A 17,859-nucleotide genomic window follows, 5' to 3' on the forward strand; every position below is an offset into this window, starting at 1 on the left:
AAGCATTCGTCGAAGTTCTAAAAAAGAGTTCATCGATATTCAAAAAGTTCATTGGAAATGAAAAAAAAGGTTCATCAAATCCTAGGTAAAGTTCATCAAATTTTTAAAAAGTTCAATAAGCTTGAAAAATCTTCGTAAAATTCAAAAAAAGTTCATGTATTTTTAGAAAAGCTCGTTGAACTGAAAAAATGTTGACAAATCGTAAAAAAGCCCATCCATCTTCAAAAACATGCTCGTAAAATGTCAAAACAGTTCATCGATACACAAAAAAAGTAGATCAACCTTAAAAAGCATTCGTCGAAGTTCTAAAAAAGAGTTCATCGATATTCAAATAAGTTGATAGAATTTGTTTTTAAAAAAAGCGTCGCAAGCTCCGGTCTCAGAGGAAAAAACTTTGAACCAGGCCTCGAATCAAACCTGTAAAAAAGCCGGACGGGCCCGTGGCGCGACATGGGCTTGCGGCCTGCTAGAGCAGACGGAGGAACAAGAATGAAAGCTCCGGTCTTTCTCTGGGAAACCCTTGCTTGAACCCTCCGTCCCCTCCCCGCCGTCCCCTCCCCACGCGAGCGGCGGCGATGGCGAAGAAGCTCGGGAAGAAGGCCCGCAAGTTCGCGCACAAGCACCTCCAGGGCGGCGCCAAGCGCAGCCGCAAGCTCCGCTCCCAGTTCAACCGCCGCACCCGCAAAGGCCCGTCCTTTCCTCCTCCGCCGCCGCCTCCGCCGCCTCTGCCAAGTGCTCCTTTGTTGGCTTCCGCCGCGCGCTGATTCGAGCTTCTCCCTTTTGTCTCCTCCTTCTCAGATGGGAAGGGCCGGGAGGACGACGACCGCCTGGACGCCGACGGCGGCCAGGAGACCCGCCGGACCGACCCCGCCATGTATGTTCATCCCATCCTCCGCCGTTCATTCAGTAATTTCGCTGCAATGTTGCCACGATGAATACTGGACACTTCACTATCTTACAGCCATCTTGTCCGAAAAGTTGGCATCTGCTCACTTACTTACTTACATCCATCTGATTTGACTAAACGTAGCTTGCAAATCTGCATGTTGTGGGCATGGATTTCATCTTGTGTTTCTACTTACTGTAAAAAATCCATTCACAATGATGCTGTTTGGTACTGCATTGATTTGTAGCTCTTTTCTTTTCTTTGTAATTTATTTAACTAGGCTGAATACCATTTTCCTTTAGGAGCACGAACGACGATGTAGCTACTTTGGCCGACTGCTTAGAGTTTCCAGAAGATGAGGATGAATTAGACGGGGATCTGTCTGACAGTGATGGCTATCTTTCAGAGGTACGTTTGCCATTCTTCTATCGAGTCTCCTAATTCATCTTTGACAATGGTGACACATATTATAGCTTTTGCACTCGTTTCGTATTTTAACGTGGTTTTTCTATCCATGTCAAGCTCAAACATATACAGTACAAATTTACCATCGTCCATGGTTCATGCTCAGCCCACAACTCCCAAATTTGTCTTGCAGTTCTGTGGACAGGGCTTCTACTTCAGCACAGAACTTTTTCGAGCATTTTATTTTGGGGTTTCTTTTTTTTTTTTCATATGTCAAAATGGCAGGTAGCTCTAGAACTTGATGAATCTTCTGCAGTTGGAAGGAGCAACTTGATTATTTCACATTCGTTTTTTCTGTTGATTTCTTCTAGACAATTGGGAGGGAAATGTTTTCACAATCTGGCTGAGGTGCTTAGATCAGGTTTAAAACTATACAGTATAGTGTCTGTTGGCAATATGTGCCCAAGTTTGTTTTATCTGGTTATTACTCCCTCTGTCCCAAAGTACTAAAGTCGAGACACTTATTTTGGGACGGGGGGAGTTTGTTAGTGTGTAAGCTTCTGTAATGCTATTGCTTGTTGGCCCTTGTTAACTGCTTATCGATGCTTGAAATTCAGGATCCTGAGTGTCTGTACTACTCTGACAGTGATGATGACAATGTTCTCAAAGGTAATTGTATGTTGACATGTTGTCAATGGCTTAACGCTTATTGAATTTTGTGTGGTGCTAGTTTCTAAGCATCATAATATTTTTGCAGAGTGTATTGTACAAGATGATCTTGACGAGCAGAACAATGAGATGCGTTTAGCTGTAAAGAAGCAAAAGAAAAAGTTGAAGAAGTTGCTGGATAAGGTGAAAAACTGAAAATTGCCTTAGGTCTTGCTGCCTTACTTGCTGGATATATATTGCTTAGTTTGGTTGCAGGTCTGTAGTTATGTCATGTGCACAGTTAGCTCTCTTATTGGAAATGATGTAGAGTAACTCTACATGGTTATAATCTGGTGTCGTGTTATTACTTTCTATTTCGTCTTTTTACTAGCGTGAGCCTTCTAGATTTTAGATTAATGTGGGAATTTCTATCCCTTGAAGCAAACATGATACCTTGAATCACAGAGGTTGTTATAGATATATAGATTATTGCTAGCCATGCTTCTGAATGTGCATCTCATCTAGGAGCACATGATGTTCGCCTTTATATTATCTGTCATTTCGGAATTATGTGGCTGCAATGTGCCTCTTAGGTGATTTCTGTCAGGATTGAGAGTGTTTGTTATATTTGTAGGACCCTAAGTTCGCAAACTTCCTTGAGAAATGGCAATTGGAATTGGTGAACCATGAAAGTAAAGAAGTAAGTTTTACTTATCGTTTCTGCTTTATATGCTGCAATTCATGTACATCCTTTTTATAATGTACTTCTTGTGCCCTAGATTATCTCATAAATAGTTTTTCTTTTGCTATTATTCTGTTCCAATCTTCAATAGGATTCAGATGAACAAGATGAGATGGATTCCGTGGACGATGCAGTTGATTCTGGTGATAAAGATCCTCCTAGTGATAAGATCCTTACAAGCAAGACAATAAGTGAATGGTGTCAACTAGTATTAGAGGAACCTAAAGCACCTGCTTTGCGTAACCTTTTAAATGCTTTCCGGGATGCATGTCGATTTGGTCTGAATTCAAATAGCCTTTCCATGCAGAGACTTCAAAGTACCGAAGTATTTTATCAGATAATATCATTTGTTCTTTCCAAGGCAGACAACATATTCCGTGCTCTCTTAGAAATTTCTGATGATGACAAGGGGAAACTTATGAATCAGAGAAATGGAAAGAAATGGCAAGATATTGAGCCGCTCATAAAGTCTTACTTGTGGAATTCTCTTAATCTAATTAGTCAACTTACTGATAACCAAATACTTACCTATGTCTTGACTCGGCTTAGAACATCTGTGGTATATTTTTCTGCATATCCCTCAACATCAAGGAGGCTTCTCAAGGTATGTTCCTGTTGCTTGTTGATATTAAATTTAGTTTTGCATGTTATTTTGTTCTTCTTGAGGAGATTCATGTTTGAAACCTGTTCTGGTGAATAATATTAAAGTCGGTTGTTATCATGGTTTTCGAGTCGCTCGACTAGTCGATGAGTCGCAACAAAAAGGTCGACTCAACTTAGTGTCGACTCGAAAAGCGAGTGGCGACTTGTCGCAACTACAAGCTCGACTCTTTCCGAGTCGCTACCCCTGAGCGACTCGCATGAGTCGCGACTCGAAAACCTTGGTTGTTATTTTCGTTGGGCTGTGTATTTGTAGGGAACCGATATACCTTCCTTATCGTTTTGAACCAGTCGTATATTCTGATAGTGTAAGGAATGTTTCAAACAGCTTGAAGCAGTCGTTATCAATCTGTTTGGCTTTCAGTTTTTTGAATAGTTGTACTGTGGTATTTTAGTGTTGCCATTTTGGATCCAGTACACATTCACCTAAGCTTAGACCCTTGATGCATTGTTACAGTGCTAATGTATTAATTATTTAAAATTAGCTGTTCTTCAACCATCCTATGACTGCGTTGAGATAGTCTTACAATTTTTTTCTGGTGTAGGATGCCTGACCTTCTAATTTCTAATACTAACTTATCATATACTGTATGCACTCTGCAGATCTTAGTTCGCTTGTGGGCAAGTGGTGACCAGAACTTGTCCCTCTCTTCATTTCTTATGATCCGAGAAGTGGTTTCACTGTTACCTGACTGTCTGGATTTCTGCTTAACTAAAGCATATAATACATACCTTTCCAGTTCCAATCTTGTGGACAACAGAAACATAGAACATACTGATTTTATGCTGAACTGTCTGGTGGAACTTTATTCTCTGGATATTCAGAAATCAGGTGAAAGGGCAGTAATTTCTGTGGGACAATTGAGTGCTATTCTTAGGCAGGCGTCTAAGACAAAGGGAAAGGTACACATTAATGCTTATATCTGTAGTTGTACTTGCACTTTTTTAGCTCGAGTAGATATATAGCGTTCCTATCAAGTCATGCAGACCGATCCTTTGGACCTGTTAGGATCTGGAGAGATATTCTAGTTTCCCGTATCCGAACAAAGCTTTAAGATGTATGTGGCTGATATTCTAGTTAGAGTCGAACACATATCGTTTAAATAGACTGGCCCTCTTTTACATTTGCTAAAAGCATCGCTGAGAAGAGAGCCTGGCACACATATGTTATAACTGTTTGATTCCTTATCACACAGTGATGGTTAATTTACAAACTTCACCGACTTGCTAATTTGTTATTTGCCATAACTTGACATGTTTCATAGAATTTGGATTGTATTGCTGTATTTGACCAACATATACAAACTGTGTAAATACAGGAAAAAATAAATCTTACTGATACACTTGTCCTTTTCACATATCTGAAAGAAAGCAGAATGGTTATTTTCATGTCCACATGTAGTCTCATCCCTGTGGTGGTTTTTATTTGTTCTTTTGGCATCACATGGATATTGATACACTTCTATGTTTGTGGTTGCAGGAAGATCTTTTGAAGATAGATAACTGGCAATATATTAACTGCATAAACCTATGGGTTAGGTTTATTTGTGTTAATTACAAGGATTGCCATAACGTCCATTCGTTATTTTCTTCAGTTGTTCAGATAATAAGGGGAGTGGCTCATTTATTGCCAGGCATGCGATACTTACCACTGAGACTGAAGCTTGCGCATATGCTAAATGAGCTTTCGAATTGCAGTCAGATGTTCTTTCCAGTTCCATCGTTGATACTTGGGTCCCTAGAATTTAGGGAGGCCCCTCAGAAAGAACAAACAGAAAAAGGAAAGACCCACTTTTCATCACTACTGAAGGTACGCCATTTCATGTATTGCTCCTTTATAATATGTGGAATTTTGTGTTCTTTCATTTCTGTCTCATAATCACGGAAATATCAATTATTATTGTAACAAGCCTCTGAGAAGTATTTATATGTCCCCCATTCCATATGGCTAAATGCTCACTAAATGAAAACAACCATCCAATCAACCCCCAGTGATCTGTAAAATGTTTTTGTAAATCCTTCTGGATTGCTCATTTTTTAGCCTGTATAATTACTGCATAGGTTTATGCTCAGATATTAATTATAAAATTTGGTTTCATCTTCTTAAATACCCCCTCCGTTCCTAAATATAAGACCTTTTAAATATATACATACGGATGTATATAGACATATTTTAGAGTATAGATTCACTCATTTTGCTCCGTATGTAGTCTTCTAGTGGAATCTCTAAAAGGTCTTATATTTTGAAACGGAGGGAGTATTATCTTTGTGTGGGTCTGTGTCCCTCCTGTTTGGTTTTGTCTCTAGCCTGCACCCTACTTCCTTGGGATTAAAAGTTTGTTCTTGTGGCTGTTTCATCTTCTGAAGATAGCTTTAATTAACCACTGTTTTCTGCGTGTTAGGTGCCAAGGAACATGCTGAAATCAAGAGATTTCCAAGAGCAGTGCGTTCTTTCAGCTATTGAGGTTCTATCGGCACATTTTTTCCAGTGGAGTTATCATGTTTCTTTTCCAGAAGTAGCCACCATTCCGCTCATCCTCTTGAAAAGATTGCAAGAGCAGACAACGATTGAGTCCCTCCGCCGTCCTCTTAAACGAACGATAGACCAGGTACTTCAGTCAAAACAAGTATTCTGATTATTTCTAAATCTGTCAGCATCCCTGTAAAGATCAATTCAGCATTGTCACTCTACAATGAGGCTTACAGTGTAAATATTTCAAGTTCTCCGAAGTTCGCGGGAAACTGGGTCACTCTGCCCTGCAGTGTTCTGTTTAATATGTGACATCCTTTGGAATGTGGAAACTGCAGGTGAGTGAGAACAGGGATTTCGTGCAAAGGAAGAGGGAGGTGGTCTCTTTCTCGCCAAATGATGCGTTGTCAGTCGAGAGCTTCCTCCAGGTTGGATTCCCCCCTTACCCTGATATTCCCGTATTTCGTAGACCCTGTTTATGCTCACAAACCTGACTCCCCCTCTTGAATGCAGGATGAGGAGATGAGTGGAAACGCCTCCTTCACCCAGTTCTACGCATCAGTTTCAAAGAGTCGCCAATCGAGAGGTAACAGCGACCTTTGTTTGATGAATAGCACCGTCATCTTCTTCTGATCTTCCAAGTTTGATGGCTTCTAATATCTTGAATGTTGCCATACCGTTCGCAGGGAGAAAATTGGTGTAAAAGGCGGGTCTAGAATGCCATAGTTGATTGGCTGCCAGAACAGGGCTCAAGGACCAGGCGGACGATGAACGATTAGGATGTACACACTGGTAGTGATGATCACTATCTGTTGGCGAAGGTCGGAGTTTACGGGCCGGCTTGCTGCTTGTCGGTGTGGTGCTTGAACTATCGAAATTGTCGCCGAGCAGATTTGGAGTGTGAATGTGGCACCCTTTTTTTTAAAATCTTGTAGCACCTTTTTGGGCATACGAGTTTTGCTGTGCTGGAATTCTGTAGCAGTTTATTATGAATATATTGTTCGAGCTCATTTACGGTACCTCAGAAGTAAGATGGACCCATCTATTTACCTGATATGATGGTTAAGACGGTTTTGCTATATCTCAGGTGCCTGAAAATTTTCTTTGTGTCAGTCATTTTCTAGTTCATCCCGAGCTCCCCGGAGAAGAAGGGATCTTGCCAGAGAAGAGGCAGCCCCACTATTTATCTTACGGGGAAGCCATTGCCTTACTATCTGTCTTTAGGGGGTAGCCATTGCCCCATTATCTATTATCTATCCTTATGGTGGGCGAGGTGCAGGGGATCGCCGGAATTCTACATTGATGCGGTGGGGCTTAGAGGGATGGCTGGGGTGGTGGCTAACAACGGCGGTGGGAGGAGGTTGAGGGTGGAGGTTGAGGGTGGGGCGGCTGTAGTTTAGATTGGGAATGGAGGAGGGAGGCGTTGTAGGAGCCGGAAATTTAGAGTCTGCTCGGAACCTCTCCGGTCTCAGAACTCCGTTCCGCGAGAGGAGCTCGGTCTGAGCGGCTCCCTGAAATTGTGCTGCCGCTCCCTCCCCTTCAGGAGCTGCAATTGCGGAGCGGGGAGTATACTCTTAGAATCCTGAGCAGACGATGTAGCCAATAATGTGGGCAAATTTTTGGGCCACAGTAAATGATAAACCATTAATAAATAACGTATGCCAACAGCATTTGATGTGTAATCAATATTGTCAGTAAATTTATGGGCCACAGTAATTGTATACTAGCAAAAATAGCCATAATAATAAACCGTTAATAATTAGTTCACATATAGCAACACCATTTGATGCGTAACCAATCCATGCCAAACATTCCACCAGGCAGAGCTAGAGCTACAATGCTGACGAATCACGTTCACAGTTGCAATGCACTATCCAACCAACATCTTCACCATTTTTCCATTGCGGAAACCCGTCGTTTTTCAACTTTCCGTTTCGGGAAATCTGGATGCTAAGTATATGTCTCTTCTATCCAGAAAGAAAGAAAAGGGTATGCCTTGTCTCATGAATCATCACACCATCCATCTCCAGTTCTCCGCTGCAGCGATTTCACGAAGGTTTACGTCAGACAAAAGGAATAAGGATCCGAAAACCACCCGAGAAGTTCCCGCAAGAAACTAGAGGAAGTAGAAGTCCTATCCTGGTGCCATACATACCTTGTTCTATGTATGTGCAGTTGCTACATGTCCTAGTTTTTCAGGATTCAGGTAGAGCACACTACACTAGATCCTTGCTACAAAATGCAACACAACAAACAAAAAAAGGTTAATCCATGTCATGATTCACATAATAACAAGGTTATCAAGAGGCATAGATGCACAACACGAATGAGGAAGCAATTGCATCTTTCAAACTCACCTGGCAAGCCTTGACGTCCTGGCATCCGCACAGGAGCATGCCGTTGAGCAGATCGGTGGCCTGGAACGCGCCCCCTCCCTCGCTTCTCTGAATTTAGTTCATTTCACAAAATATGCGCAAACATCACTGAATTCGCATACAACAACATACTTCATAGGTTTTACAAGTGGTCATGTCATTTCTTTGAGATTAATATCTGCAGTCGTCATCTCGTGGAACACACAGGTGCTTACCCCTGACGAAGTTTTATGAACATATGTATAACTATATACCTTGTAGTAGTCGACCGCGACGAAATTAGCCCATCGGTTTCCGGCTGCGCTGTAGCATGTACTAGCCATGTCAGTGAGGCCCTTGGAGTGCTGCAAACATGCAGTCAGCTTCACAGGGACAGACGGGAAGTAGTTCATGAGGACCAGTGACTTGGTCTTGTCGTTGAGCGGCGCGGACTCCGCGCGGTTCGAGCATTCCCCAGCATCCATTCCGTCGTCGCCATCTTCAACACAGTGAAATCAATCAATTCCAGAGCAACGATACTTAAGATAGCGAGGAACTGCAGCAGAATGTTTTCGTATATGAAGGGAGCAGCGTCTCACAATTGTTCTCAACCATGAAATTCCACTGGTATGCGATTCCTTCTGTGGCTTGCTTCGATCTGGCAGAGGTGAACACAAGGAGGCGCTGGTTGCTTGTGACCATATCACTGACAAGAGGCCAGTCCTGACCATTCTGCGGCATTTTCGACACCGGAAACCAGTACTTTTGCAGGCCAGATGCATTGAACACGTTCGTCAGGCCATTTGGCGCGTTAACATAATCTTCCAGGATCAACGTAACGATTTCAGATGGGTTGGCAGAAAGAAATGCCTCAATTTCCTTAAAAGTGTCCAGTGCTGGTTCCTACAATCAAGTAATTATATTATTTATAGACACTATTCTGAAACTCTAAATCGACATGATGGAGGAAGGCATATTCAGTAGTATGTGCTCACAAATGCAGTAAAATCGTTGCATTTGCCTCCACTGGAATGACACAACCATACATCTCCTTTGAAGTCATATGTGTCGAGCATCAGCGCGCGTACACCATTCTGTAGAACATTGCAATTGTGATGAGAACTAATGCTCGTAAGGCAGGACATGCATGTAGAACAACAGAAGAATCTTATCAGATGGCGCAGAAGCTACATTTAACTGATCGGTGACTGTATCCTCCTGGTTGTCGAAGGTGATGCGCGGAATTCCGGTGTGCGACGGTTCCCCAACAATGGCGAATGCATTGTGCGTCGTGAGATAGGCATACTTGTTGAATGGCAGCGAGTTATTCTGAAGACCAAACCAGAAGCAAATCAAATTCAGGATGAAGCATTAGGAGTATGCAGAGAAGCTGTTTCCATCATGGTTTTCTTGGCTACTCGGCCCAAACAAGTCCTATACTCCTAACTGGGTATTTTAAGAAGCATCGAACTTATCGGATGTTCTGTTGGCGTGTAATTAAACTTATTTTGGATTTTCGGAGAAATACAGGCCATAACGCCCTGTAATATCCGGCTGAAATCTCTATGCATGTTGCGAGTGTGATGCCAATACAGCGTTGTCACCGTTACACAAATAATAAACATGATAATGGGAATATATCCTAATAAAATCCATCGTTTTTGTCAGCACGGACAGAACAAGGGAACCTTTCTTTGCTGTTACAGCGAGCTACAATCTGCCTATCTCAAGAATCACATTACGTTTGGTTCGGAAACAGATCTGGCCAACCAAGAATTTGTGGAGAGAGGGGAATTCAGGGACTCGAAATCATGGACGAACGCATGCACAATTACTTGTTCTTATTCCTTCTTTGACCAACACAGGAAGAAGAGAAGAGAAAACTAGAATTAAGCGATGACTTACAACGAGTTGGAAGGGGTCGGAGGCGACGGAGCGGACGCAGTGGGAGCCGGCGAGCTCCGGCTCGCAGTCGAAGCACCACTGCCCAGCACCGCAGCCCGCACTCGACGAGCACTTGTCGCCTACCTGAACTCAATTCCAACCCAAAGCCCAATTGTATCAGAGAATCATGGGGACTTGACGAGGGGCAGAATGATTCCATCACAGTTCTTGCTGGAAGCCTTACACTGGCAGTTGCAGCACCCAAGAGGCCAGCCATGAGTAGAAGAACCAGTGCCGCCGCCGCCGTAAAGGCGCCCCCCATCTGAAAGCTATAGAAAAAGAGGAGAAGAGGAACAGAAATGGATAATGCCAACAAACCAATCGAACAATCAATTAATGGCTGGAGAGATAGAGATATGGAGCTGGAGTTGTTGGGGAAGAGGTGAGGGGTGGTTGCAGGTGCACTGTCATACTACCTGGTATATATACTAGATCTGCTTGACCTTGCCATCAACATATATCCCGTATTTAGCACGAAGAAGACCGTGCACGTTTGGCAAATCGGATGGGATAAGAGTGCAGGATTAAACCACTTGTAAACAATGGCATGCCAAACAAGGCAGCTGATTACTCTGGCACAGAAAAAGAAGGCAGCAAATTAAGTGACGGCATGACATTGTTTAGCAGTATGGTTTTTCCTTGTTTGGGCGAGGATTTTAGATGGTGGGGAGGAACCGGAACCGGAAAAGAAATGTGTTGTTCTTGTCTGGAGGCCAGGCCAGGCGATCTGTTTCCAAGTTTGAAGAAGTGAGCACCAGGGTCAGGGTGGGTGTTGCTTCCAAGGTGGTTGCTTGCTTGCTCGGTGGCCGAGGCTTTCATATCCGTCAGGTTGTTGTCTGTACTATGACGATGATGATGACCACGATGACAACGACGATGATGATGCGCGGCCAAGACATTAATGAATTGTGTAGCAGCATATATATATATATATATATATGTATGTATGCTTTTTAGTTGGCTTAAAATGTATGTATGCTACCTACCAGGCTACCACCCTAACTCACGATAACGACGGCCAGCCACGATTTTGTTCACTAGTGAGATGAGGTGTGATCACTTGCTAAATACGCGATGACGACGGCCGCAGATGTGATCAGATCACTGACTAAAATTTTCGCCAGCAAGACAACCTACAGTAATAAGCTGTAAACAATTCACCGTTGAAGCTGAATACAAGTGTGATTTCATTCACCATTCTGCAAAATGAAGCCTGGAACAGTTGCAGTTCTACATTCCCCTATCAAGATTCAGGAACAGGAATGAAGATACACAAGGAACTCGAAACCTGACAGCAAGAGGCCAAGCGCACCTGTAGCAGAGATGCGAGCTCCAGTTCCTCAAGACCTCACGCTGCCATTCATGCAGCAGCGGCACCATGGTCGTGCATGGCGCCGTCGCCGGAGATGGTTGTCCACCGGCAGGAACAGCGCGGTGGGGAAATAAGAAGGTGGGGCCGCAGGACGGCCGAGAGAGGTGGCGGCTGCGCCTTTCCTCTCGTTTTGCGGCAGCCGGCGGCGGGGAAGAAAGCAGCAGCGCAGCGGCCGGCGTGCAGCTCCGCGCGTTTGGGCTCCTCTCTCTCTGTTGCTTGCCGCGGCCCGTCTCCGGAAAGCCCACAAAGATCCACAACACTTATGTGTTTACTTGGTTTTTTTTTTTTTGGTTTTTCCTTCGGTTTTCTTCCTTTATTTTTTTATTTTTTCTTCTTCTCGCGGAAACATGGCCGTCATGTACCTTTGTCACGGGACATGGCCGGTCAAAAACACTAGATATAAGATCAAAAAATTCCTAAACTTCGGATATCAAATCTGGTCGACCAATCTACTCCCGTGTGAAGTTTGGTGAAGAAATGACATCCATGATGTTCTCAGGAAAAAGATACAAGCAAATTGGTTGTATATATAAAAAACTGTTTGAATGAATTGTGGGCCGACTGTCGTTTGTTCGCTAAGAATACCACGGATGTCATTTCTTTGCCGAACTTCGTATTTGAGTAGAATGAACGACCGGATTTCATATCCCAAAATTATAATTTCCTCTCGTTGTGCATCACTGCTGTTTTTTTGGTTTCTTTGGTTTTCTCCGTTTCTTTGCCATTCTTTCTTCAACTTTCTTTCTTTCATCGTCGCTTTTCTTCGATTCTTTCACAGTTTTGACTGATTTTCTTTTATTATTTCCCTTTTTTTGTTTCTTTCTCTGTTTTCATCGGGTTTTATTTTGTTTCTTTCTTTCTTCGTTTTCTGTCTTTCTTTCTTGGTTTTCCTTGGTCTTTTTCGTGTTTCTTTGTTCATTTCTCTCATTTCTTTGGGTTTCATTGTCTTCCATCGGTTTTATTTTTTATTTGGTTTACTTTTTTACTTTTATTTTTATTCCTTTTTTTTTCATTGTACATTTTTCGTATACGGCTGGATCATTTTGTTAATACACGTTTAACATTTCTTAAATAAAAGTTTTAACTTTTTTTAATAAATGATCAATATTGTTTTCATGTACATTTTTAAACTTTCCAAAAGCTTGATTAATATTATACAAATACAAGATTAACATTTCTAAAATATAAGGTTAACACAAGAGATATATCTGAACTTTTTACGGCAGAGGTTAGCGCTTCTTGTATGTTTGATCAGCATCGAAAATTCATGTTGGTACAACTTTGCATATGCTTGCTATTGTAGAACTGCACGCACCAGCCAGTTCGCCCGAAAGATCAAGCTGATGGAAAATGGTGGGCTATGCGTTTATACATCAACAGTTGCGAGTCCAATCTTAGTGTTCTTGTTTGTGCTTCGAGTAGATTGTTCTCTTCGAAAAATTCACATGTTTGACTTAATGAGTCTTTGTAGCAAGGAAATCTTTGATCTTGAGTTTTATAACCCAAATGAATGAATTCCACTTTTTACCTTGTAGTTGTACATGTGTGACACTAATTACCCCATCGAGTGGAAATTCATCTAAAATACCCCTTTTGGAAGCTTTGGACCCTCGTTTTCTAATGCGTGTCCATCAGACAAGGTGTGATGTGATACCCAGGGTCTAAAAATATGTGGACGATGATGAGGAATGGAACAAATGGACAAGAAAAGTCTGGCCATTATCATCAATGATGCCCTCGGATGTTTACGGGTTTTTTATGAATCATTGACACAACATGCCTATCCTATCTAACATATATAAACAAGGAAAATGCAAAAATGGGGTAAAACCATGGTAAAAATCTCCAAAACCTGATATTTCTATAGAAGTTCTATAAAATGGGTAATACATTTCACAAACGTACAACTACTGGGTAAAAAGTGGAATTCACTCCAAGTCTGATATTTCTATAGAAGTTCCATAAAATGGGGTAATAGTTACATGTCACAAATGCATAGGGTTACTCGTGGGGTTTTGTTTGAGCTCATTTATCGTACCTCGGAAGTAAGATAGACCCATCTATTTGCCTGATAGCTAAGTCACAGAGTATGCAAGGGGTAATCTGGACTATTTTGACATGAAGAAAAAGGACCGGAAATTTATAATCCTGTTCTGAGCAGATGACATTTGCTGTAATTCACCAAATTTAGAATTCTGTACGGGCTAAATACATGCCCTGTTTCTCTGCCATTTGCCGTCCCTTCCATGCAACGCACACGCAGTAGCCAATAATTTTGGCAAATTTAGTGGTCACAGTAAATGTATGAAAGAAATAACCATAATGCCAAATATTCCACCAGGCACAACTACAACTTCTCCGAGAGTGCATCATGTTGACGAACCACGTTCATAGTTGTAATGCACTATCCACCATCTTCTCCTTTTTTCTGTTGCAAAACCAGTAATTTTTCAACTTTCTTTTTCGGGAAATCTGAATCCTAAGTATATATTTCTTCTACCCAGAAAGAAAAAAAGAGTATGTCTTGTCTCATGTTGAGACTAAATCATCACACCATGATCTCCAGTTCTCCGCTGCAGCAGTTTTACAAGGGTTCAAGTCAGCCAAAAAAAACAACGATCCGAAAACCCCCAAGAAGCTCCCCTGAAAATAAAACATGAGAAGAAATCAAACTTTTTATTTGTTTGCCAGAAAGTAAAAGCCCTATCCTGGTGCCATACATACCTTGTTCTATGTATGTGCAGTTGCTACATGTCCTAGCTCTCCCAGATTCAGGCAGAGCATACTACACTAGATCCTCCCTACAAAAGGTCATCCGACAAAAAAAAGGCCAACCCATTTCATGATTCACACAACAAAGATATCAAGAGACATAGATGCACAACAAAGGAGGAAGAAATTATATCTTGCACACTCACCTCGCAAGCCTTGACGTCCTGGCATCCACACAGGAGCATGCCGTTGAGCAGATCGGTGGCTTGGAATGCGCCCCCTCCCTCGCTTCTCTGAATTTAGTTCATTTCAGAAACATGCATAAACATCAATGATTTTCTGTAACAACATAGCCTTGTTGTACTCGACCAGAACTGGACATAATGGATAATAAATATACACTCCACTCCATCTATGGAATATCTGCAGTTAATAGGTTTTACAATTGTTTAGGTTATTTGAGATTAATATCTGCAGTTTTCATCTTGTGGAACATACAAGTACTTGACCCTGAAGTTTTATGTGTGTGTGTGTGTGTATATATATATATATATATATATATATATATGTATGTATATATATATATTGATTCCTGTGTTCAGTACCTTGTAGTAATCTACTGCGATGAAATTTGCCCATCGGTTTCCGGCTGCGCCGTAGCATGTGTTAGCCATGTCAGCAAGGCCCCTCGAGTGCTGCAAACATGCAGTCGGCTTCATTGGAACAGATGGGAAGTAGTTCATGAGAACCAGTGACTTGGTCTTGTCGTTGAGCGGCGCCGACTCCGCACGGTTCGAGCATTTTCCAGCATCCATTCCATTGTCGCCATCTTCAACACAGTGACATCAATCAGTTTCATAGCAACAGTAGTTACCATAATTAGGAACTGCAGCAGAATGTTTTCGTATGGAGGAAGTAGTGTCTCACAATTGTTCTCAACCATGAAATTCCACTGGTATGCAATCCCTTCTGTGACTTGCTTCGATCTGGCAGAGGTGAACACAAGGAGGCGCTGGTTCCTTCTGACCATATCGCTGACAAGAGGCCACTCCTGACCATTCTTTGGCATTTTCGACACCGGAAACCAGTACTTCTGCAGACCAGAGGCCTTGAACGCGTTTGTCAGGCCATTTGGCGCGCGAACATAGTCTTCCAGGATCAACGTAACGATTTCAGATGGGTTGGCAGAAAGAAACGCACTAATTTCCTTGAATGTGTCCAGTGCCGGTTCCTACAATCAAGTAACAATATTTATAGACTGTATTCTGAAACTCTGTGGACATGAGGGAGGAAGGCACATTCAGTATGTACTCACAAATGCAGTAAAATCGTTGCATTTGCCTCCGCTGGAATGGCACAACCACACACCTCCTTTAAAGTCATATGTGTCGAGCATTAGCGCGCGAACACCATTCTGTAGAACATTGCAATTGTGATGAGAACTAATGCTCGTAAGGCAGGACATGCATGTACAACAACAGAAGAGTGTTATCAGATGGCGCAGAAGCTACATTTAACTGATCGGTGACTGTATCCTCCTGGTTGTCGAAGGTGATGCGTGGAATTCCGGTGTGCGACGGTTCCCCAACAATCGCGAATGAATTGTGCGTCGTGAGGTAGGCGTACTTATTGAATGGCAACGAGTTATTCTGAAGACCAAACCAGAAGCAAAGCAAATTAGAAGAGTCTTAAAGGAACTCAAAACCATAAACAAACATAATCACTCTGGCACAGGAAAAAAGAGAAGAGTCAAGCAACTAAAAGAATTAAGCGAACTCTTACAACAAGTTGGAAGGGGTTGGTGGCGGCTGAGCGGACGCAGTGTGAGCCGGCGAGCTCTGGCTCGCAGTCGAAGCACCACTGCCCAGCGCCGCAGCCCGCGCCCGTCGAGCACTTGTCGCCAACCTGGAGTCAGACGCAACCCAAGGCTCAGTTTCAGCAGAGGCAGATATGATGGGCGAATTTGATCAGAGCTCTTGCTGGAATCTTACACTGGCAGTTGCAGCTCCCAAGAGGCCAGCCATGACTAGAACCAGTGCTGCTGCCCCCATCTGAAAGCTATAGAGAAAGAGGAGAAGAGGAACAGAAATGGATGATGCCAACCAACCAACCAACCAGCCGAACAATCGATTATTATTTGCTAGAGAGAGCTGGAGTTGTTGGGGGAAGAGGTGAGGGGTGGTTGCAGGCTTGTAGCGCACTGCTTGTAACACAGGATAGCGATGACGAGCCACGATTTTGTTCACTAGCTATGAATGATGAGATGTGATCACTAATCACTAGCTAAAGATGTGAAAACGACGGCCGCAGATGCGACCACTAGCTAAAAAAAAATCCAGCTGCAAGCAACTTATACACTGGATTTACTGGAGTTATAAATGATTTACTGGAGTTCCACTGGATTTGAGGATGAAGCTCGAAATCTACAGAAAAAAAAGAGAGAGGGGGAAAGAAGTCGATCCAATCCAAGCGCACCTGTAGCTGAGATGCAAGCTCCTGTGTTTCTCAAGCTGAGATGCATTCATGCAGCAGCAGCAGCAGGGTTGCAGGTCCCGCTCCGCCGGCACTCCAGGACAACGCCGGTGTGGCGGCCGAGAGATTGGAAGAAGAAGCGCTGTGGCGGCCGGCGGCGGGGAAGAAAGGAGCCCTCTCGTTTGGGCTGGCTTTGGGCTATGTCGCCGGTGGGCCCTAGATGGGCCCAAGCGCTGCTAGCCACTCGGACCAAGAGTCGCTCATGTTATGGGAAAATATTCTGGAAATTCGAAAAATATTTGAAATCTTCAAAATGTGCTCTTCAAATTCGGAAAATGTTGTTTCTTTTCAAAAAATGGTATTCGTTTTCAAAAATATTCTGGATTTTCAAAAAACTCTGGATACAACCAAAAAAAATAAAATAAGCAGAAAAGATAAAAAAAATGTAATACAAAGGAAAGGAAAAAAGGAATGAAAGCTGGGACGGCGCAGTTGGGCGCCCCCCTGCGCGGCTCGGGACTTCCTGCCGTAACGAGCGGCAGGTAGGAGCTCCGCGTGTGATGTACGAGACACATTTATTTGTCGAGATTCCACTCAAAATATAAATAAATTATTAGTTGAAACGAGTGAAGCCGGTTTTCCATTTGTTTTCAAGTTTTTTTATTCTCAGTTTTCACTTCATTATTTTCCTTTCTTTTTTCTTCTCCACTTTTTGTTTAGTTTTCTCTTTTCATTTTCAGTTTTTTCTGTTTCTTTTCTTCTCCGCGTGGTTGATTGTTTTTCAGTTTTTACTTAAAATGCTTTTTCAACATTTTTTCCTACAAACCCAATTGTGTGTTTTTTTTTCTTTTTCGCTGTTTTTTTCCTTTACAATATAAATTTTTATATACATGTTAACATTTCTTCAAATACTTGTTCAACATATTTGAAATACCTATTTGACATTTTCATATACATGATCAATATTTTCAAAATACTTTTCAACATTTCCCTTTCTTTTTGTTTTTCATTCTACACTTTTTTGTATGTCCAAAATGTTTTTTATAAACTTTATCAATATTTATTAAAATAATTTTTCAAAATTTACCTTTTTATTTTTATTCTACATTTTCGTAAATGTGAAAAAATAAATAATAAGTGATCAGTATTTCTTAAATACTATTTCAACCTTTCTCTGTCTTTTCATTTTTCATT

At 42.1% G+C, this 17,859-nt stretch overlaps 3 protein-coding genes across 3 annotated transcripts; 1 reads left to right on the forward strand and 2 right to left on the reverse strand.

Moving 5' to 3' along the window:
• The first annotated feature begins 518 nt into the window (after nt 1-518).
• On the forward strand, nt 519-6,890 carry LOC123452421 (nucleolar complex protein 2 homolog). The gene is made up of 13 exons (XM_045129068.1): nt 519-687; nt 799-874; nt 1,189-1,294; nt 1,909-1,960; nt 2,049-2,143; nt 2,574-2,639; nt 2,773-3,285; nt 3,945-4,244; nt 4,822-5,151; nt 5,744-5,950; nt 6,150-6,239; nt 6,325-6,397; nt 6,498-6,890. Exons 1-13 carry the CDS (start codon nt 576-578, stop codon nt 6,512-6,514), a joined length of 2,037 nt encoding a protein of 678 aa, XP_044985003.1. The 5' UTR covers nt 519-575; the 3' UTR covers nt 6,515-6,890.
• A 591-nt stretch (nt 6,891-7,481) lies between these two features.
• Nucleotides 7,482-11,000, reverse strand: LOC123395395 (PI-PLC X domain-containing protein At5g67130-like). The gene is made up of 9 exons (XM_045090387.1): nt 10,294-11,000; nt 10,071-10,193; nt 9,357-9,494; nt 9,161-9,259; nt 8,765-9,068; nt 8,441-8,664; nt 8,169-8,255; nt 7,967-8,043; nt 7,482-7,848 (listed from the first exon to the last, which is right to left on the reverse strand). The coding sequence occupies exons 1-8, from the start codon at nt 10,369-10,371 to the stop codon at nt 8,014-8,016; spliced, it is 1,083 nt and encodes a 360-aa protein (XP_044946322.1). The 5' UTR covers nt 10,372-11,000; the 3' UTR covers nt 7,482-7,848; nt 7,967-8,013.
• A 2,600-nt stretch (nt 11,001-13,600) lies between these two features.
• Nucleotides 13,601-16,850, reverse strand: LOC123395394 (PI-PLC X domain-containing protein At5g67130-like). Its single transcript, XM_045090386.1, has 10 exons — nt 16,669-16,850; nt 16,185-16,251; nt 15,976-16,098; nt 15,705-15,842; nt 15,509-15,607; nt 15,121-15,424; nt 14,799-15,022; nt 14,400-14,486; nt 14,206-14,282; nt 13,601-14,124 (listed from the first exon to the last, which is right to left on the reverse strand). Exons 1-9 carry the CDS (start codon nt 16,716-16,718, stop codon nt 14,253-14,255), a joined length of 1,122 nt encoding a protein of 373 aa, XP_044946321.1. The 5' UTR covers nt 16,719-16,850; the 3' UTR covers nt 13,601-14,124; nt 14,206-14,252.
• Nucleotides 16,851-17,859: the final 1,009 nt, after the last annotated feature.

The sequence above is a fragment of the Hordeum vulgare genome, chromosome 5H (genome assembly GCF_904849725.1).
Source record: "Hordeum vulgare subsp. vulgare chromosome 5H, MorexV3_pseudomolecules_assembly, whole genome shotgun sequence".
NCBI classification, from domain to species: domain Eukaryota; kingdom Viridiplantae; phylum Streptophyta; class Magnoliopsida; order Poales; family Poaceae; genus Hordeum; species Hordeum vulgare.

Excerpts from the sequence above, each read along its gene's own strand:
- LOC123452421 (XM_045129068.1), top strand. The coding sequence starts at position 576 with ATGGCGAAGAAGCTCGGGAAGAAGGCCCGCAAGTTCGCGCACAAGCAC. Across the intron at positions 875-1,188 it reads CGCCGGACCGACCCCGCCAT|GAGCACGAACGACGATGTAG; the intron begins GTATGTTCATCC and ends ATTTTCCTTTAG. Across the intron at positions 2,640-2,772 it reads TGAACCATGAAAGTAAAGAA|GATTCAGATGAACAAGATGA; the intron begins GTAAGTTTTACT and ends AATCTTCAATAG.
- LOC123395395 (XM_045090387.1), bottom strand. The coding sequence starts at position 10,371 with ATGGGGGGCGCCTTTACGGCGGCGGCGGCACTGGTTCTTCTACTCATG. Across the intron at positions 8,256-8,440 it reads TCGCGGTCGACTACTACAAG|AGAAGCGAGGGAGGGGGCGC; the intron begins GTATATAGTTAT and ends AACTAAATTCAG. Across the intron at positions 8,044-8,168 it reads AGGACGTCAAGGCTTGCCAG|CAAGGATCTAGTGTAGTGTG; the intron begins GTGAGTTTGAAA and ends TGCATTTTGTAG.
- LOC123395394 (XM_045090386.1), bottom strand. The coding sequence starts at position 16,718 with ATGAATGCATCTCAGCTTGAGAAACACAGGAGCTTGCATCTCAGCTAC. Across the intron at positions 16,099-16,184 it reads TGGGAGCTGCAACTGCCAGT|GTTGGCGACAAGTGCTCGAC; the intron begins GTAAGATTCCAG and ends GTCTGACTCCAG. Across the intron at positions 15,843-15,975 it reads CCAACCCCTTCCAACTTGTT|AATAACTCGTTGCCATTCAA; the intron begins GTAAGAGTTCGC and ends TTTGGTCTTCAG.